Below are 20,823 nucleotides of genomic sequence, written 5' to 3' on the forward strand. Positions count from 1 at the left end.
AATAAATAACATTAACATTTTTAAAGATAGAAGTATACAATTTAATTTTGTTATTAATTTTACTTCCTTCTCTTGGTATCCTTTATGAAATATAGCCCCTTTCCATGAGAGCATACTTAGGTAGGATCATCAGGAGCATGTATGTATCTTGAGAGCTTTATGTATACTTTAGCAATATAAACGTTACTGTTATTCAATAGAACCACTGTACATAGAGAGTCTCTGTATACTAGTTATCGTAACTCAAATACTGACCTCCTTGCTTATTCTGCTGTTCTCGGTGGGCTGAGTATCATCAGAGACTAGTGTTGTGGGTGTCCGCTCTCAGGTTAGTTTTCATTGCGGGATCTTACATCGAAGCTTACACGTAGCAGATGCCTTGTTTATGTGTATGTGATGTTTTCAGTCCGGCACTTGGAGTTGCTCTGTCGTCATCACAAGGGCTCTCTACTGCGTCCATAAAGCTAAATGCAATATTTGGAAACAACGACTCCAACAAAGTAGAGGAGAGAGACTTATGAAGTTAAAAGATCAATTTATTGAGTACAAAAAGTCTAAAAAGCAATTGCGGGCACAGCAGCGCTCTCTTGCAACTGACGCGTTTCCTGCCTTATCATCACTTCATTTATTGCACTCTTTTAACTTCATAAGCTTTCCTCCTCAACTATGCTGGAGCCACTATATGTTATCAAATAGAGCTATATGTATAGCATAAAAGTAATAATAGCAGCAAATAGTTTTTTGTTTAATTTTACACTTTATCTGAATCATGAAAGTTTTATTTTGATGCCCTTGTCCTTTAATCTGTATGTTTTTATTAAATAACTTGTTTAAATTAGTTTGTGTGTTTGTGTTTCAAACTAAATATAAGGTCAAACAAACTATTACATTAGAATAAATATCAGTCCAGCCTATTGGCTTTTCAGATCTTTTATTGTAGTCTAGAAAGACTTTTTCCAAACCAAAGCTATCAGTGACATCACCTTAAACCCCTGATATATATCATTATGCACCAATAAATGAGTGATTCCAGTGCACTAACTAAACTTTAATAGATACATTAAAAAACAAACAAAAAAAACCCCACCTTTCTTAAGTACAGTTAAGGGATTTATACAAGTGGCATCAAATGTAAAATTAAACACCATGGGCTAGTTTACAAGTGGAGCGCTAAATTATCACACTCCCCAAACGGGCAAATTAACCAGCCATTACAAGTGCTCAGAAAATTAACCAGAGATCCGATCTCTGGTTAATTTTCTAAAAGTGCCACAAAATGCCCTCAAAATAGAGGGCATTATAGTTTTTTTATTTAAAAAAAATCTAGCTTTTTTTTTAATAAAAAAAAATTGCATAAGGCAGTTTTGGGGTTTTAAAGTTGGTGGGAGTGGGGTGGGGTGAAAAGTGCATTTATATTGCGCTCTATGGGAACTGTGTGTTCCCATAGACCGCAAAGTAAATAAATATGTATATGATTATATACATATACATGTATGTGTTAATATCTGTATATACACATATTAACACATAAATATATATGTATATAATCATATATATTTAAAAATGCTGCTCATCGCTGCGCTACTTATCCCCTTCGCTGCGCGAGGTTCTGATGCCGTCCCAGATGGCATAAGAACAAGGCTCCCATAGGAGCCTATGGAAGAGCATTCTCGTGAGCGCAATGCTTCCTAGCAATGCGAACGCGAGCTCGTGTTCACATTGTGATTAACTTAATACCAGTGCACAATTTTGTGTGCTGGTATTACTGGGTGGAGCGCTAATATAGCTTGCACACAAACAATATTTAGCTCTCCACTTGTAATCTAGGCCCATGTCAGTGAGGGTCTTACGGATTGGAACTGACAAACATTATCACAAGTAACGTTGATTCAAATTTTGTTTTTTTACCCAGTTATATGTGTGGACATTTTTAACTCAGAAACTCACCATAGCTGTTTCTATTAGCCATTATCCTTCTAAAGTGTTTTTTCTTAAATCTTTTAAAGTCTATATTGTAAGTTGTGTTGTGTCTTGTGTTTTGAAAACACTTAAGTCAGTGATTCCCAAATCTGTCCCCAGGGAGCCAAACAGACTAGAATGTGAGGTTATCCACATGTTAGCACAGATGGGTTTATCAATAGCTCAGTCATTGTGCTCAAGCCACCTGTGCTCAGGTATAGGTAACAGCAGATCCTGCTGGTATTTCATGGAAATGATGTGTCTTAAAGGGATGTTACACTCACTGTACAAAGAAACAAGCTCATAAGATTTAATTGTATTAAAATTTGCATTCACTCATATACCTTCCAGCTGGTAAAATAGATAATTTAAAGGGACAGTATACTGTAAAATTGTTTTTATATTAATGTATTTTCAATGACTTGATATACCAGCTGCAGAGTAAAAAAACAGCCAATAGGATGAGAGCTTCTGAAATCCTATTGGCTGTTCAAAATAGCCAATAGGATGAGAGCTACTGAAATCCTATCGGCTGTTCAAATCAGCCAATAGGATTTCAGTAGCTCTCATCTTATTGGCTGTTTTTAACAGCCAATAGGATTTCAGAAGCTCTCATCCTATTGGCTAATTTTAAAGAATCAAATCAGACAATAGGAATGCAGGGTACGCATTTTGAAACGGCTACTTTGCATTCAACTTTAGTGTACGACGGTGACTGTGTGAAGAGGACACTCCGCGCAGGATGGGATCTGCTTTCAGGATAGCTCCGCGCCGCTTTGATGAAGATAGAAGACGTCCCCAAGAAGGTGTCACCGCCTGTATGAAGACTTCTCGCAGCCTAGATGAAATGGATATCCGGACTTCAGGAACCATGAATAGATATTCTAGGGTTAGTGTAAGGTTTTTTTTCTTAATTTTTTTGGGTGGGTTTTTGTTTTAGAATAGGGCTTTGGGCTTTTGTAAAAGAGCTGAATGCCCTTTTAAGGGTAGTGAAAAAGAGCTGAATGCCCTTTTAAGGGCAATGGGTAGCTTAGGTTTTTTTTAGAGTTAGGTTTTTTATTTTGGGGGGTTGGTTGGTTGGGTGGTGGGTTTTACTGTTGTGGGGACTTTGTAATGTTTTACAGGTAATAGAGCTGATTAACTTAGGTCAATGCCCTACAAAAGGCCCTTTTAAGGGCTATTGGTAGTTTATTGTAGGTTAGGGGGTGTTTTTTTATTTGGGGGGGGCTTTTTTATTTTTATAGGGCTATTAGATTAGGTGTAATTGTTTTAAATTTTGATAATTTTGTTTATTATTTTTCGTAATTTAGTGTTTATTATTTTTTGTAATTTTAGATTTTTTAATTTTTTTCGTAGTGTTAGTTTTTTTTAAAAAAATTGTAATTTAGATTTTTTAATTGGTAGTATTTTTTTATTTTATTATAATAGTAATTAGGTAGTAGTTAGGTTAATTTGTAGTTTAATGTTAGGTTTATTTTAATTTCACATGTAAGTTTTTATTTATTTAAATATAATGTAATTTTAATTTAAAGTTAGGGGGGTGTTAGGTTTAGGGGTTAATAGTTTAATTTATTGTTTTGCGATGTGGGGGCCGGAGGTTTAGGGGTTAATAGGTTTATTTAGTGGTGGTGATGTGGGAGGCCGGAGGTTTAGGGGTTAATAGGTTTATTTAGTGGCGGCGATGTGGGAGGCTGGAGGTTTAGGGGTTAATATGTTTATTTAGTGGCGGCGATGTGGGAGGCTGGAGGTTTAGGGGTTAATAACTTTATTATAGTGTTGGCGATGTCAGGTGGGGTTAATATATTTAAATAGTGTTGGCGATGTGGGTGGGCGGCAGATTAGGGGTTAATATGTTTATTTAATAGTCGCAATGTGGGTGGGTGGCAGATTAGGGGTTAATAAGTTTTAAATAGTGTTTGCGATGCAGGAGGGTGGCGGTTTATGGGTGTTAGTGTACTATGTAACACTTTAGTTATGAGTTTTGTGAAACATTTTTGTTTTGCAAAATCCATAACTACTGCTCTCAGATGGCGGTATGGATTGTGTCGGTATAGGCTGTAACGCTAGCATTTTAGCCTGAACGTCAACCTGTAATACCGGCGCTATGAAAATCCCACACAAAAACGTAATGGACGTTGCGGAATGGACGTTGCATTACAGGCTAATAGCTATACCGACACAACTCGTAATATGCGTTCATGGCCATTACGCTGGAATGGCCATTTTTTCAGCATTAAAAGTCGTACCGCAACACTTGTAATCTAGCCGTCTGTGCTTTATCCGCACACCTAAAAAAGGCATATATATCTGGGCAATGATTGATCATAGCAAATTAAACCAAGTGAGCATACTTAAGAATATCCTTGGACTCCTCTGGTTTTGTAAAACCCCAGTAAATATCAGTAACAAAATGACTGAAATAGAAGATTTGCGGATTTGGAGCTTTACAAATTGGTGAGAATTTTTAACAGAATTGGGAAATGATTGGAATGTGGTGATGACAGGATGCAAATGGCCTTGGTCAGAGCACAACAAAGATGTTTCTAGTGGTATTTTACAAAGTAAGATATGTAAGGGTGCAGAGGGCTTTGTAGTAAGGGGTAACATTTTGAATTTCATACTGGAGGCTAATTGGTGGCAATCTAGAGATAAAGCATTAAAAGTGAGTTAAAATACTCTCACCTCCTCAGTGTTCCTATATGATTAACAGATGTCAATCTATCTTTTGCTGTAATATAATAATTTGGCTAAACTATGTTGATAACATATTCTTGACTGGACTTGTCTTGAGTTATAGTTATTAAGATTGAACCTAAAGTTACGTATTTAAGACTTATTGTATAGAAAGAAGGGGACACATTTTAGTAATATTCCGCCAGTGAACATGTCAGCTTTTGATGTGTGTATCTAGCTGAAGACCAGAGGGAAAAAATGGTAAACTTGAAACGCAAGCATAAAACAACTATAATTACCAGACCCTGTCATAAATTTTAAATTTTGTAATTAGAATCTAATGATTGTTTTTTTTTAAAAAAAAATAACAAATTTAAATCTACCAATGTAGTACAGTAGATCACAAGATGGCATGATTCCTTTTTCCTCACAGACAATAGTGGATTTTGACATCACATTAAGGGAACATATAACTGAAAAGAAAAGATCATCATCAGACAGTGTATGTTGCAATTACAAGTATTTACTGATTTTGAATGCATTTGTTTTTATATTCCGAATATTTAAGCGACAGCAAAGTCAAATTTAAGCTTTCATTATTCTAAAAGAGCGTTTTTATTTTAAAGAGCTTTCCAATTTATTTATATTGCTCTTGGTATTCTATGTTTACAAGGCTCAGGATAAACAATGCACTACTGGGAGCTAGCCATTGATTGTTGACTGCACATGTATGCCTCAATGGCTCACCTGATGAGTTCAGATAGTCCCCAGTAGTATATTGCTGCTCTGAAACTACCTAGATATGCTTGTAAACAAAGAATACCAAGATAAGAAAGATCAATTTAATAACAAGTAACTTGGAAAGTTGTTTAAAATTGTATGTTCTATCAACTAACAATTATCTACCAGGTTAGTTACTGATAATTGGCTATCAGTTCTGCACAAACATGTATATTCCATTAATTTCAAAAGCTGTTAAAAACACATTTTCATGAACAAAAATTAACTAAATTGTTGTATTGCTTCCATATCAAATAGTAGAACATTTATTGAGTTAAATGCCACTTCAAGGGGTATCTGTCTTGATACTGGTTACAGGTTTCTTTGAAAGCCAAGGGTCACAACAATAGCTCTCTCATAGGCCTTTTCAAGCATTACTTATTAGCCTGCAGCTTGCTAGGCAGAGACGCAGCATCGATTCCCAGTAGATTCATTAGCCTCATATACAAAACAAATACACTTTAACTTCACAGTAAAGCCACATGTTCTGTCTGAAAGCTTATAAGCAATGTGCAAAGCCTTGGGACAGTAAAACTGAGATTTCTCTATCCGCAAGCAGAATAGAGGCATTTTATGCTTTCTACATGTTCACACTGAAACTGTCCCTAATTGAGTTGAAAGACAAATAAGCTAAATTTGCTGGCTAAGATGCAAGCGCGCCTGCTGTTGTTTCCCCTATTTCTTTTGCAATGATTGGGTCATATGTCTTGCTAAATGTAATCTTGTAGCCAGCATCTTGACAAAACAAAATTTTGCTGTGGAAAGAAAGACCAAGGATCTCCAAGACATTTTTTCCAATGTATTGTGTCAATATCGCCTATGGTGAGCAACATCAGTTACAGATAATATTGGGTGGGCATTAGCAAATAGCTTATGTGTTCTTAATGATCTGTTTTACCTTCTGTAGTGTATATGATTGATTACAAATATTGCCTTTACCTTTATTTTGCCATTTCAAATAGCTGCTTTTTCCTGGTTAAAAACACAGTCTATTCTGAAAATTGCAATACTGGAATATTAGCTATAAAAAAAACTCTATGGGTGAAGCCAGATTGGGTAGAGGAGGAATCACAGGTGTTCTGTAGGCGGGGGTGGAAAGTGCAGAAGGAACTTGGTGATCTGGGGAATGGCAAGGAATAGTGGCAGCTGAATTTGTTTTATTTTTCTCTATAGCTAAAAAAGATGGAATGCAAAGGAAAAGATTGTGGTGTATTTGCACCCATATAAAACTACCACTTGCAGTAAATTGTGAACAGCTATTGCTACAGGGACAGTATACACCAATTTTCATATAACTGCATGTAATAGACACTCTGCACTGATACTGATCTAAAAATCCAGTATATAACCTTTTAAAAACGTACTTAGAAATTCCAAGTTTAGCACTGTTGATGAGCTTAAGCTGGGACACCCACTGAAGGAGACATGAAGAGGCAACACTCCCCCCTTTCCTGCATATGAAAAGACAGATAACATAAACAGGAGTCACTGTGGGGCTTGGTTATTAAAAAATAAGCAAAACTATACATTGTTACAAAAACACTCCCAGATGGGCTATATAAATGGATCATCTATAAAACATTTATACAAAGAAAAATCTAGTGAACAATGTCCCTTTAAATGAGCAAATCAAATGCCAGACTGAAATCAGGTGACTTATACGGAGCATGGGACTATGCATATAGTATGAGTACTGCAGTGCACTAAAGAGCTGTTAAAAAGTTTAGCCCAGCGCTGCCACTGGTTATAGCCAAACTGTAAAGATCGGCAGCCCCAGTAACCCCTATAAAAACCTAAATAAAATACACAAACAATTTATTGGTCTGCTTATTAACAATTGTATAAATCAAAATATAACATTAACTTTTTAAGTTTAAGCAACCATAATTGTAAAGTTCTAAGCAACCTAGTGGGCAACCCAGTGTTGGTCCAATTTCATAACAAATCTCTTTTTAGACCTGGCCGTTCTTCATTATTCACCTGGACATAACAAGTCTATTTTCTAAGAATTTATTCATATTAAAACCCCACTCCAAGGAACCCTGTGCCCAAGGAGCTACTTGCACTGCTTTTCCACCCCACTGCTCAACACTATCAATAGCCATGGTCAGTGTGCTAAAGGAAGGGAGGACTAGCACCCCCGCCAAGCTATGACACCTTCAAACAACTGAATACATTAATGGGAAGGTGGGAGGGAAACAATACTTCTACAGAAAAAATAAATGTTTCAGTTATGTAGTCACTTCCAGGGCTGGACTGGGAATAAACATCTTTGGAGACCAGCCCTAGTTTTCATTCAGTCAGTACAATGTAAATGTCCCATTTTTACTGGGATACTCCTTTCCCCAATATTTATTTTTTCAGAATTATATTAGTTCTTATTAAAAAAAAAAGGGCCAGATTGTTGTGAGATAGGCACCCTACAACCCAATTGCATCCATTAATCACCCCTTTAAATTGTAGCTTTCCAGCCCCAGCTTCTGGTATCCTGGTTGGCCAATCTGGCCTTGTTCACTTCTGTGTAGCCCCCTTAAATACCCACCCTTCAAAAACCCTCCCACAAGGGCCTTTCTTCCTCCCTGGGGTCAAAGGGCCCTTCCCACTACACCCTGCCTCCGTATCCAGGAGTCATCTTTCTTTTTTTTTTTTTTTTTTTAAATATTCTTTTTATTGAAGACAAAGAAAAAGCAATAAGGTTACATGCATATTATCACGAAGCCATATAAACATGAGAATATACAGGGATGTAAAATTATACATAAGCTAGATCTGTAGGAATGTTTATAATACACAAACTTGCCAATGAAATGTATTCAAAATTCTCAAAGTAAGTCAAGTATAAACAATAGTTATGGCATATATTTCACAATATGTAAATAGCAAATGGTCTTCATGTGTCTTCCTTTTTTTTTTTTTTTTTTTTTGTTTATAACACAGCAAAACAAGTTTTTATAATATATAAGTAGTGTGGTGAAATTGAACATACTAAACTTAAAACTTGTAACTCAATTTGTAAGTGAAGCTTAACAGTTTCGCTTGACAAGGTAGTAGAAATAGATTCAGTTTTATGGTAGAGTGAAAAGCTACACATAGAAACATAGAAAATAGATGGAGTAGGTTGCGGTACTGGTTAGAAAGACCGCGTAGGTAGGCCTCCTTACCTAGGAGGTACATTATAAGATGGGGGGGGAGGAGGTGGTCATTGGAATATGAATGGAAATTTAGACTAAAAACTATGGCTAGAGGATAATTGTTAATAGTAAGGATTAACAAAGGAGTAGCTGGGCGTTTGAATAAGGTGGGTATGATAGAATATGCTTCACATTATTATAATATCTGGTAAGAGACTAGTAGTCAAAGGAAGCGTATAAAATATAGGGCATCCATTAGATAATGTTGTTATGTTGAGGAGGAGAGCAAGTGGAGCTGCTGAGAAGGCAAGGTGTGGCTAAGGGTTATAGACTTAACTGATTAGTATTGTTGTTGATCAGTCCTGCTGACCTATAAAATGTAGGTAAAGTCCATACTATGGTATTGAGGGTAAATACTGAGAGAGTAGATTGGTTGCGGTATGACCAAGAAGAACCACACATGTCGCCCTTCTGATCCGGAAGATTCATTCTGTTGCAGGGGGAAAAGGTGATGGCTTGTGAGGGCAATAGGTTATAAGAATTCCTTGATATCTAGAGTCAAAAGGGTTTACTAGGGAGACTGTGCTATTGATAGATGGTTGATCTATGACGCTAAATGTAGACATTAATAGACTGTGGGGGGGATCAAAGTTGCTGTTGTTGTGGAGCAGAGGCAAATAACGCTAGGCATTTTTAGGTCTGAGAGCCAGTCTAACAGAGCTTATAATGGGGGGCTAAGCTTAGCGAGGAAGCTAAAGGTTGTGTAAATCATTCTAGGCTTTAAGATAATGCTTGGTATTAGAGAAATATAGCTGCGTACATATAGTATAAACTAAAGTGTATCTACAGTGCAACTGCGTCTATGAGAGTGTGGAGTAGGGGCAAAGATCAGCTTTTGTGACAGTGACATATTTTAACTACACTGCTAGCTGGATACGGGCCCTATATCCAACCGCAGGGCAGTATGACAGAAAGTAGAAGTCTACCCCAACATAAAACAGTGTACACAAGTCAGTTGCCTCTTTCCTGCATATATAACATGTAGGTAGCCACTAAAGTCTCGACATGTCTTTAGTACTTAGGACTGGCATGGTCTATAAAGATTGCACTATTAGACTAAACATTGGGACAATGAGTTAAACCTTGAACACTAGGGCAACCACAGTCCTAATACTCGTACGCTAAAATATGGTATATATGGTATATCAGGACTGCTCCTGTTATATTACATGCAAATCATCATACACCATATCTTTCCCCCTTCGCCATTTATGAGTACAAAAAAGAAAGACAAAAAATAGTCAGCTTTCAAAATGTCATTACTGCAGGACAATTCAAACTGCTCCTTCTGTATCAGAGGCTAGACCACAGTATTCTCATTTTAAATGTCCATTTATGGCACAGTTCCCATAGAGATGTAAGATAGTGTCCAGATAACAAGGGTAATTCCAGATATCAACTGAATGAGTGTTTAGACTCACGAATGAACCACACAGTTAACCCACACCCGCTCTCTCCCGCACCATCAGGCGCAAAAATAAAGGGGCTTCAAACTTAGCACAACCACGGCCCAAGAAATAGGAGAGAGGAAACCTGGAGCATTCTGCAGGATTGTCCCTCAAGGCATCTATCAGCCAATCGGAATTAAGTTAGAAAAATCTGATTGGCTGATTGAATCAGCCAATCAGATTCAAGTTCAATCCGATTGGCTGATCCGAACAGCCAATCAGATTGAGCTCGCATTCTATTGGCTGATCGGAACAGCCAATAGAATGCGAGCTCAATCTGATTGGCTGATTGGATCAGCCAATCGGATTGAACTTGAATCTGATTGGCTGATTCAATCAGCCAATCAGATTTTTCTAACTTAATTCCGATTGGCTGATAGAATCCTATCAGCCAATCGGAATTCGGCGGACGCCATCTTGGATGACGTCATTTAAAGGTACCTCATTCGTAGTACAGCAGTCGGCCGGGATGGATGCTCCGCGGCGGCGGAGCGAAGAAAGAAGATTGAAGATGCCGCCGGAAGAATGAAGACTTTGCTGCCGCTTGGAGGAAGACGTCGCCGGAGGAAGAATTCTTCTTTGCCGCTTGGAGGAAGACATCGCCAGAGGAAGAATTCTTCTTTGCCGCTTGGAGGAAGACATCGCCCGGATCGGATCAGGAGTTCGGCCCGGTGTGGTGAAGACAAGGTAGGGAGATCTTCAGGGGGGTAGTGTTAGGCTTTTTTAAGGGGGGTTTGGGTGGTTTTAGAATAGGGGTATGTGGGTGGTGGGTTGTAATGGGGGGGGGTTGTATTTGTTGTATGCAAAAGAGCTGAATTCTTTGGGGCATGCCCCACAAAAGGCCCTTTTAAGGGCTGGTAAGGTAAAGAGCTTTGAAATTTGTTTAATTTAGAATAGGGCAGGGAATTTTTTTTATTTTGGGGGTTTATTATTTTATTAGGGGGCTTAGAATAGGTGTAATTAGCTTAAAAATCTTGTAATCTTTTTTTTATTTTTTGTAATTTAGTGTTGTTTTTTTTTTGTAGTTTAGTTAATTTAATTGTATTTTTAGATAGATGTTTGTAGTTTATTAAATTTATTGATAGTGTGTAGGTGTATTTGTAACTTAGGTTAGGATTTATTTTACAGGTAATTGGGTAATTATTTTAACTAGGTAGCTATTAAATAGGTAATACCTATTTAATAGCTATTATACCTAGTTAAAATAATTAACAATTTACCTGTAAAATAAATATTAACCCTAACATAGCTACAATGTAATTATTAATTATATTGTAGCTATCTTAGGGTTTATTTTATAGGTAAGTATTTAGATTTAAATAGGAATATTTTAGTTTATAAATGAATTAGATTAATTTAATATAAATTTAGTTAGGGGTGTTAGGGTTAGATAGAGTTAATATAGTTAATATAAATACTATAGTAACTATATTAACTATATTAACCCTAATATAATTAGGGTTAATATAGTTAATATATATAATGTAATACCTATATTAACTATAATATACTTAGGGTTAATACAGATAATATAGCTGGCGGCGGGGTAGGTAGATTAAATTAGGGGTTAATCATTTTAATAGAGATGGCGGCGGTGTAAGGGGCTTACATTAGGGGTTAATAATTTTAATATAGATGGCGGCGGTGTTAGGGGCTCACTTTAGGGGGTTATAGATATAATATAGCTGGCAGCGGGGTACGGGAGCGGCGGTTTAGGGGTTAATAACTTTATTAGGTTGCGGCGGGGTACGGGAGCGGCGGTTTAGGGGTTAATAGCTTTTTTATTGTTAGGATAGTGAGGGGGGATAGCGGATAGAGGGTTAGACGTGTCGGGCTATGTTAGGGAGGCGTGTTAGACAGTGCGGGCTATGTTAGGGAGGCGTGTTAGACAGTGCGGGTGTTTTAGACTTTAGTCAGGTTTTATAGGCGCCGGCAGATTCTAACGTGGCGCAAGTCACTGGCGACGCCAGAAATTTGTACTTGCGCAGATTTCTGGACATCGCTGGTTTGTCAGACTTACGGCACGTTAGCATCTGACGGCGACATATATGGGATAGCTCGAGTTGCGAGCTGAAACTGCGGGCGACGCCGGTTCCCTCGCTTGCGCCGCAAACTGCGATCTATATCGGATCGCGCCCTAAGGGCCAGATTACGAATAAAGCGCAAAATTACGATTTCACAAGTGTGATATACCAGCGCACATTAGCGCATATGAAGTGAAGTGCAATGCAAACACAACCTCGCATTCGCATTGCATGGAAGCTTTGCACTCAAGAGAGCGCGCTTCCATAGGCTCCAATGTGAGCCTCGTTCTCATGCCGATAGTCATAGCAGAGAACCTAGCTTAGCGAAGGGGGGAAGTTGCGCAGCGATGGGCAGCAAAGTTTAAATATATATTTATATGAATATATACATATATATTAATGTGTTTATATGTGAATATGCATATAATAGCACATAAATATATATGTATATTAGCATATAATATATATTTATAGTAATAACACAATCCCCATCGAACTCAACGTAAAGGCACTTTTCAGTGCTGTTTTTTTCTAACACCCCACTCCCGCTCACTTCACATAAAACTGCTTTGTGCAGTTATATTTAAACAAAAATAAAAATGCACACATATTTTATTTATAAAAAGGAACAAAACTCTTTATTTTGGGGTAATTGGAGGACCTCTGGTTAATTTTCGGAATGCAAATTGCTACCGTGAGCTCGTCATAAATGCCACCATGTTGATATCTAGCTTTCATTGTATTTCAAGCATGATGTGTTTACACATGTGCAGAAAATCTCCAGGTGCCTGCAGTGTAACCTAGGTTCCAAAATTGCAGCAACCGTAATTAGAGGCAGGTTAATGAAATGTATTTAGTGCTTAGTGTCCCTTTTAAATGCCTTGAGATTTTTATATAAAAACAAATTTTCTGTATAATTTTTCATGTAATTTGAGGGCTTTTCAATTGTCCCGAGTCTATGTAAAGTAATGGCTGCTGGTCATGTTGAAACCTTGGTTTACTTTAAGGGGACAGTATACATCAATTTTCATATAACTGCATGTAATATACACTACTATAAATAATAATATGCACAGATACTAATATAAAAATCCAGTATAAAACCTTTTAAAAACTTACTTAAAAGCTCCCAGTTTAGCTCTGTTGAAAATGTTAGCTGGAACATCCACTTAAAATGGTAAATAGCAGACACCCCCCCCTCTCCCCCTTCCTCTGCAAATGAAAAGACTCTGTACACAAACAGGAGCAAGCTGGAGTAGGTATACATCAGTATTTTCCCAAATATTTGGGGCTTGGTTAGGAGTCTGAAAATCAACACAATGTTATTTAAAAATAAGCAAAACTATAAAAAAAATTAAAACAAAACCTGTATGGGCTATATAAATGGATCATATACAAAACATTTATGCAAAGAAAAATCTAGTATATAATGTCCCTTTAACTAATCTTTTCTCCTGGAATATAGCAATGCCAAAGGGACTTTAAACCTTTATAAATATGATTACATTTATATTCCACACAACCATTCACATAGATTACGAGTTTTGCGTTAGAGGCTATGCGGTGCTAACGAGCAGTTTTCTCTCACCGCTCACTTACTTGCAGCACTGGTATTACGAGTTTTTACAAACCCGTCGTTAAAAGACAAGAAGTGAGCGTTGAGTAAAATTTTGCTCCTTACCGCACTTCAATACCAGCGCTGCTTAAGTCAGCGGTGAGCTGGTGTAACGTGCTCGTGCACAATTTCCCCATAGGAATCAACAGGGAGAGCCGGCTGAAAAAATGTCTAACACCTGCAAAAAAGCAGCGTAAAGCTCCCTAACGCAGCCCCATTGATTCCTATGGGGAAATAAAAGTTATGTCTACACCTAACACCTTAACATGAACCCTGAGTCTAAACACCCCTAATCTTACACTTATTAACCCCTAATCTGCCACCCCAGACATCGCCGACACCTGCATTATATTATTAACCCCTAATCTGCCGCTCAGGACACCGCCGCCACCTACATTATACTTATGAACCCCTAATCTGCTGGCCCCAACATCACCGACACCTACATTATATTTATTAACCCCTAATCTGCCGTCCCCAATGTCGCCACCACCTACCTACACTTATTAACCCCTAATCTGCCGTCCCCAACGTCGCCACCACTATAATAAACATATTAACCCCTAAACCGCAGCACTCCCGCCTCACAAACATTAGTTAAATATTATTAACCCCTAATCTGGCGGCCCTAACATTGCCACCACCTACCTACATTTATTAACCCCTAATCTGCTGCCCCCAACGTCGCCGTCACTATATTAAAATTATTAACTCCTAAACCTAACACCCCCTAATTTAAATATAATTTAAATAAATCTAAATAAATATTCCTATCATTAACTAAATTATTACTATTTAAAACTAAATACTTACCTGTAAAATAAACCCTAAGCTAGCTACAATATAACTAATAGTTACATTGTATCTAGTTTAGGATTTATTTTTATTTTACAGGCAAGTTTGTATTTATTTTAACTAGGTAGAATAGTTATAAAATAGTTATTAACTATTTAATAACTACCTAGCTAAAATAAATACAAATTGACCTGTAAAATAAAACCTAACCTAAGTTACACTAACACCTAACACTACACTACAATTAAATAAATTAACCAATTTAAATACAATTAAATAAATTAAATTAAATTAGCTAAAGTACAAAAACAAACAAACACTAAATTCCAGAAAATAATAAAGAAATTACAGAAATTTAAACTAATTACACCTAATCTAATAGCCCTATTAAAATAAAAAATGCCCCCCCAAAATTAAAAAAAAAACCCTAGCCTAAACTAAACTACCAATAGCCCTTAAAAGGGCCTTTTGCGGGGTATTGCCCCAAAGTAATCAGCTCTTTTACCTGTAAAAAAAAATACAAACAACCCCCCCAACAGTAAAACCCACCACCCACACAACCAACCCCCCAAATAAAATACTATCTAAAAAAACCTAAGCTCCCCATTGCCCTGAAAAGGGCATTTGGATGGGCATTGCCCTTAAAAGGGCAGTTAGCTCTTTTGCCGCCCAAACCCTAATCTAAAAAATAAAACCCACCCAATACACCCTTAAAAAAACCTAACACTAACCCCCTGAAGATCGACTTACCGGGAGACATCTTCATCCAAGCCGGGCGAAGTGGTCCTCCAGACGGGCAGAAGTCTTCATCCAAGCCGGGCAGAAGTGGTCCTCCAGACGGGCAGAAGTCTTCATCCAGACGGCATCTTCTATCTTCATCCATCCGGCGTGGAGCGGGCCCATCTTCAAGACATCCGACGCGGAGCATCCTCTTCATCCGACGACTAAAACAGAATGAAGGTACCTTTAAGTGATGTCATCAAAGATGGCGTCCCTTCATTCTGTTTTAGTCGTCGGATGAAGAGGATGCTCTGCGTCAGATGTCTTGAAGATGGATCAGCTCCACGTCGGATGGATGAGCTAGAAGATGCCGTCTTGATGAAGACTTCTACCCGTCTGGAGGACCACTTCTGCCCAGCTTGGATGAAGACTTTTACCCATCTGGAGGACCACTTCACCCGGCTTCGATGAAGACTTCTGCCCATCTGGAGGACCACTTTGCCCGGCTTGGATGAAGACGTCTCCCGGTAAGTCGATCTTCAGGGGGTTAGTGTTAGGTTTTTTTAAGGGTGTATTGGGTGGGTTTTATTTTTAATATTAAGGTTTGGGCAGCAAAAGAGCTAACTGCCCTTTTAAGGGTATTGCCCATCCAAATGCCCTTTTCAGGGCCATGGGGAGCTTAGTTTTTTTTTATAGTATTTTATTTGGGGGGTTGGTTGTGTGGGTGGTGGGTTTTACTGTTGGGGGGGTGTTTGTATTTTATTTTTACAGGTAAAAGAGCTGATTACTTTGGGGCAATGCCCCGCAAAAGTCCCTTTTAAGGGCTATTGGTAGTTTAGTTTAGGATAGGGTTTTTTTTTATTTTGGGGGGCTTTTTTATTTTAATAGGGCTATTAGATTAGGTGTAATTAGTTTAAATTTGTTTATTATTTTCTGTAATTTAGTGTTTGTTTGTTTTTGGTACTTTAGCTAATTTAATTTAGGCAATTGTATTTAATTTAGTTAATTTATTTAATTATAGTGTAGTCACTACACTATAATTAAATAAATTAACTAAATTAAATACAATTGCTAAATTAAATTAGCTAAAGTACCAAAAACAAACAAACACTAAATTACAGAAAATAATAAACAATAATAAACCTAACATGTAGTGTTAGGTGTTAGTGTAACTTAGGTTAGGTTTTATTTTACAGGTAAATGTGTCTTTATTTTAGCTAGGTAGTTATTAAATAGTTAATAACTATTTAGTAACTATTCTACATAGTTAAAATAAATACAAACTTGCCTGTAAAATAAAAATAAACCCTAAGCTAGCTACAATTTAACTATTAGTTATATTGTAGCTATCTTAGGGTTTATTTTACAGGTAAGTATTTAGTTTTAAATATGAATATTTAGTTAATGATAGGAATATTTTTTTAGATTTATTTAAATTATATTTAAGTTAGGGAGTGTTAGGTTTAGGGTTAGACTTAGGTTTAGGGGTTAATAACTTTAATATAGTGGCGGCGACGTTGGGGGCGGCAGATTAGGGGTTAATAAATATAGGTAGGTGGCGGCGATGTTAGGGACAGCAGATTAGGGGATAATAAAATGTAACTAATGTTTGCAAGGCGGGAGTGCGGCGGTTTAGGGGTTAATATGTTTATTATAGTGGCAGCGACGTTGGGGGCGGCAGATTAGGGGTTAATAAGTGTAGGTAGGTGTCAGCGATGTTGGGGCCAGCAGATTAGGGGTTCATAAATATAATGTAGGTGGCGGTGGTGTCCAGAGCGGCAGATTAGGGGTTAAACTTTTTATTTTAGTATTTGCGATGCGGGAGGGCCTCGGTTTAGGGGTTAATAGGTAGTTTATGGGTGTTAGTGTACTTTTTAGCACTGTAGTTATGAGTTTTATGTTACGGCGTTGTACCATAAAACTCATAACTACTGACTTTTAAATGTGTTAGGACTCTTGACAGGGTAGGGTGTACCACTCACTTTTTGGCCTCCCAGGAAGACTCGTAATATCAGCGCTATGGGAGTCCCATAGAAAAAAGACTTTACGAAGTTTACGTAAGTCGTTTTGCGGTAAGGCCAAAGAAGTGTGTGGTGCCCCTAAACCTACAAGACTCGTAATAGCAGCGGGCGTAAAAATGCAGCGTTAGGACCTCTTAACGCTGCTTTTTTACCCTAACGCACAACTCGTAATCTAGCCGATTGTTTGCACACTTTATCAGCCCCTACTTGAGTTTGGCAGAAACAACTAGACAGCAATTAGATGAGGGAAAGCAAGGTTTCAACACGGCAGCATTCTTTACTTTATTAAAACTGAAGTATTTTATAGAAACTAAAACTTTACAATTAATTATTTAGTTATTAAACAATATAATTTAATTTTTTAGATATTATTCTCAGGTGTATGCTGTATTGTTATAGCTAGTATTTATTTACTGCTTAAAGGGACAGTATACACTCATTTTCATATAACTGCATGTAATAGACACTACTATAAAGAATAAGATGCACAGATACTGATATAAAAATCCAGTATAAAACTATTTAAAAACTTACTTAGAAGCTGTCAGTTTGGCTCTGTTGAAAAGGTAGTTGGAAAGCCCACTGCAAGTGGCAAATAAGACACTCCACACCCTCCCCCTTCTTTTGCATATGAAAAGACCCTTTACACAAACAGGAGCAAGCTGGAGAAGGTAGCTGACGGTATTCACATAAAACTTTCGGGCTTGGTTAGGAGTCTGAAAATCAGAGCAATGTTATTTAAAAATAAGCAAAACTATACATTTATTTAAAAAAAAAAAACTTTATGGGCTATATAAATAGATCATCTACAAAACATTTATGCAAAGAAAAAATGAGTGTATAATGTTCCTTTAATGTCCTTTTAAATAAACAAAATAAAAACATAGCAGAACACACATCAGGAAGTAGCAAAGAAGTTGTGAACTAATTTTTTTTCCCAATCTTTATTTGTTAACAGACTTTAATTAATTGGTTAACTACATTTCTTTGAAACAGCAAATGCAATTTAATTTCCTAAACCCTCTTTATTATACAGTTGGTAATAAAAGCTTCTTGGCTTTGTCAATTTGTTTCTTTTGCGTAGCAAACAGCCTGTAATCTTAGAATAAGAGCGCGGTTGTCTGGTAATAAGAGACTATTTCACTCTTTTTGTAACAGCTGCTTCCGTCCTGGTTGACATGAACTGAAGGTAATGTTTATTCAATCTCATTGCAGCTTGAACGAACGTGACCACTTGTTGCGAAGACTTGGCAGAAAAACCCCTCCAAGCCTCTTTCGTGCTAATTCCGTACAACAAAGTGTATCGTGTAAGTATGTGACTGTAAATAATACGACAGGGATTGCTCCACCGGAAAGGTGGGATTTAATTCTGATTAAATTGTGCAACAGGTATAGCTAATTTGAGAGGAAACTCCTTTCAAGGGGACTTAAATTAGAATTGTAATCATTTCCTGACCTTAGGCTAGTCAGATAAATTATCTGAAAAAATAGGCCTAGATTTTCTAGCTGATAAGAGGTAAACAACAGAAATTAAATGATCGTTTAAAAATATTGGTTAAAAGGAATTAAAAAAATGTATAAGTGCGTAATTTAGTTTGATTGTTCTATTTAAAATTAGATTTCTAATGTAGCTGAGCTCTGTAAACAAACGTCAGAAATAACCTATTATTCTTCTACAGAAAACTCTTGTACAAAAACTCAGAACGTATGAGGCAAAGTAACAATAACATTTTTATTTAAAAACAAAAAAAATCCTTAAAAAGACTGTGTCAAATAGCGTTGTAAAAATACAAAAACTGTTAATTATGTCAGATTTTAGTACTAAAGGGTTAGGGGTAGATTTACTATGCTGCTAGGCTTGGCGCAAACAAAAGTTAAGAAGCAGCGGTCGTAACACAGTCTCTCTTTAACTCATCCGCCACCTCTGAGGTGGCGATCAGCAATCATCCTGATCAGATACGATCGGAATGATTGACATCCCCTTCTAGTGGCCGATTGGACGCGAATGGGCAGGGAGTGGCATTGCGCAAGCATTTCACCAGAAATGCTTGAGTAATGTTTAATGCCAACAGCATATGCTTCAGCGGATCATGTCCGTCCGGCATTTAATAAGTCTACCCCTTACTGTACAAAAAAAATCCTTCTGTCTGTGTAAACATGTTGAGTATCTTTTTTTTGGATGAAAACAAAATGTAAAAGCTGTTTAAATTTAAAATGAAAATAGTTGTATTATTTGTATACTTTCTGCTTGGTTGATAGTTACTTAAATGGATATGAAACCCAAAATATTTCTTAAATGATTCAGATAGAGAAAACAGTTTTAAAAAAGTTTCCAATTTACTTTTATTATCGAATTTGATTTGTTTTCATGTTATTCTTTGTTGAAGAGATATCTAGATAGGTAGTGTGCACGTCTGGAGCACTACATAACAGGAAATAGAACTGCCATCAACTCCCAAACTTACATCCCTGCTTTTCAATAAAGGATAAATAGAAAACAGGAAAAAAATTGATAACAGACGTAAATTGGAAATTTGTTTAAAATTGTATGTTCTATCTGAATTATGAAAGAAAAATGTTGGGTTTTATGTCCCTTTAAGATTCATTGAATGATAGCTACCTTAAAAATACTCATTGACTGATAGGTACTTTAAGTCAGTGTTGCTCAATTCCAGTTCTCCACGCCCACTAACATGCCAGAGGATTAGACTGGGCGAGAGTAGGTTACCCATGGTTACTAATCAGCTGATTATATCTCCTAGTTCAGATAAAGAAAATCAACTTATTAGTGTGCCCGGAGCACTAGAATTGAGAAACACTTTAGGATAATGTTCATTGGCTGATAGGTACTTTAGACTATTGCTGATTGGTTGATAGATACTTCAGATAATTTAGTATTAGTAGAAAGTACCTATAAATTACTGAGTAGTAGTAGTAAGTGCACAAATGAAACTGGTATGTTGGTTTTCATTTAAATTTAACTTCATATTTATTTAAACAGCAAAAATGTTTAAATGCTGCTATTTCATATGTACTAAAAGATTTCTGAGCATTATCCCTTTAATTGTTGCTTAGTGAGGGGATCTGCAAGTTGTACAGGACTTTTTAAAGCCCCAAAGATTTATTTTTACAAATGTTATAAAAACTTTCTTTTGTGCCCAACCACTTATAATACAAGCACAATGAGCTAATATCAGTCCCTGCACTAGCCATTAAACCTATAGGGCGTGCTTCAATACGGTTTGGCCTTGTTAGGATGCTTTGGATAAAATAGTTAAAGGGACAATCTACTTGATATTTTTATTGTTTATAAAGATAGATATCTACTATATACTTTATAACCTCTAAAGCTCTGCCTGTTTCTAAGCCCCTGCAGGCCACCTTGTATCTCAGTTCGTTTAATTAGCTTTTCACAGCCAGACAGTACTAGTTCATGTGTGCCATATAGATAAGATTGTGCTTACTCCTGTCGAGTTGTGCAGGAACTAGCACTTATTGGCTGAAATGCATGTTTGTAAAAAGCACTGAGATAAATGACAGGTAACCATAGAGCAAAAAAGTGTATTCATTTAACAGTGTTGGTTATGCAAAACTAGC

The 20,823-nt window shown here is 36.9% G+C and overlaps 1 protein-coding gene across 1 annotated transcript in view; it reads left to right on the forward strand.

Moving 5' to 3' along the window:
- Nucleotides 1-20,823, forward strand: part of ATP8A2 (ATPase phospholipid transporting 8A2) — a 1,256,305-nt gene that overhangs the window by 1,224,639 nt on the left and 10,843 nt on the right. The window contains exon 34 of the mRNA XM_053705572.1: nucleotides 18,442-18,533. Coding sequence (XP_053561547.1) covers nucleotides 18,442-18,533 — 92 coding nt within the window. The remainder of the gene's footprint in view (nucleotides 1-18,441; nucleotides 18,534-20,823) is intronic.

Source organism: Bombina bombina, chromosome 3 (genome assembly GCF_027579735.1).
Source record: "Bombina bombina isolate aBomBom1 chromosome 3, aBomBom1.pri, whole genome shotgun sequence".
Taxonomy (NCBI): domain Eukaryota; kingdom Metazoa; phylum Chordata; class Amphibia; order Anura; family Bombinatoridae; genus Bombina; species Bombina bombina.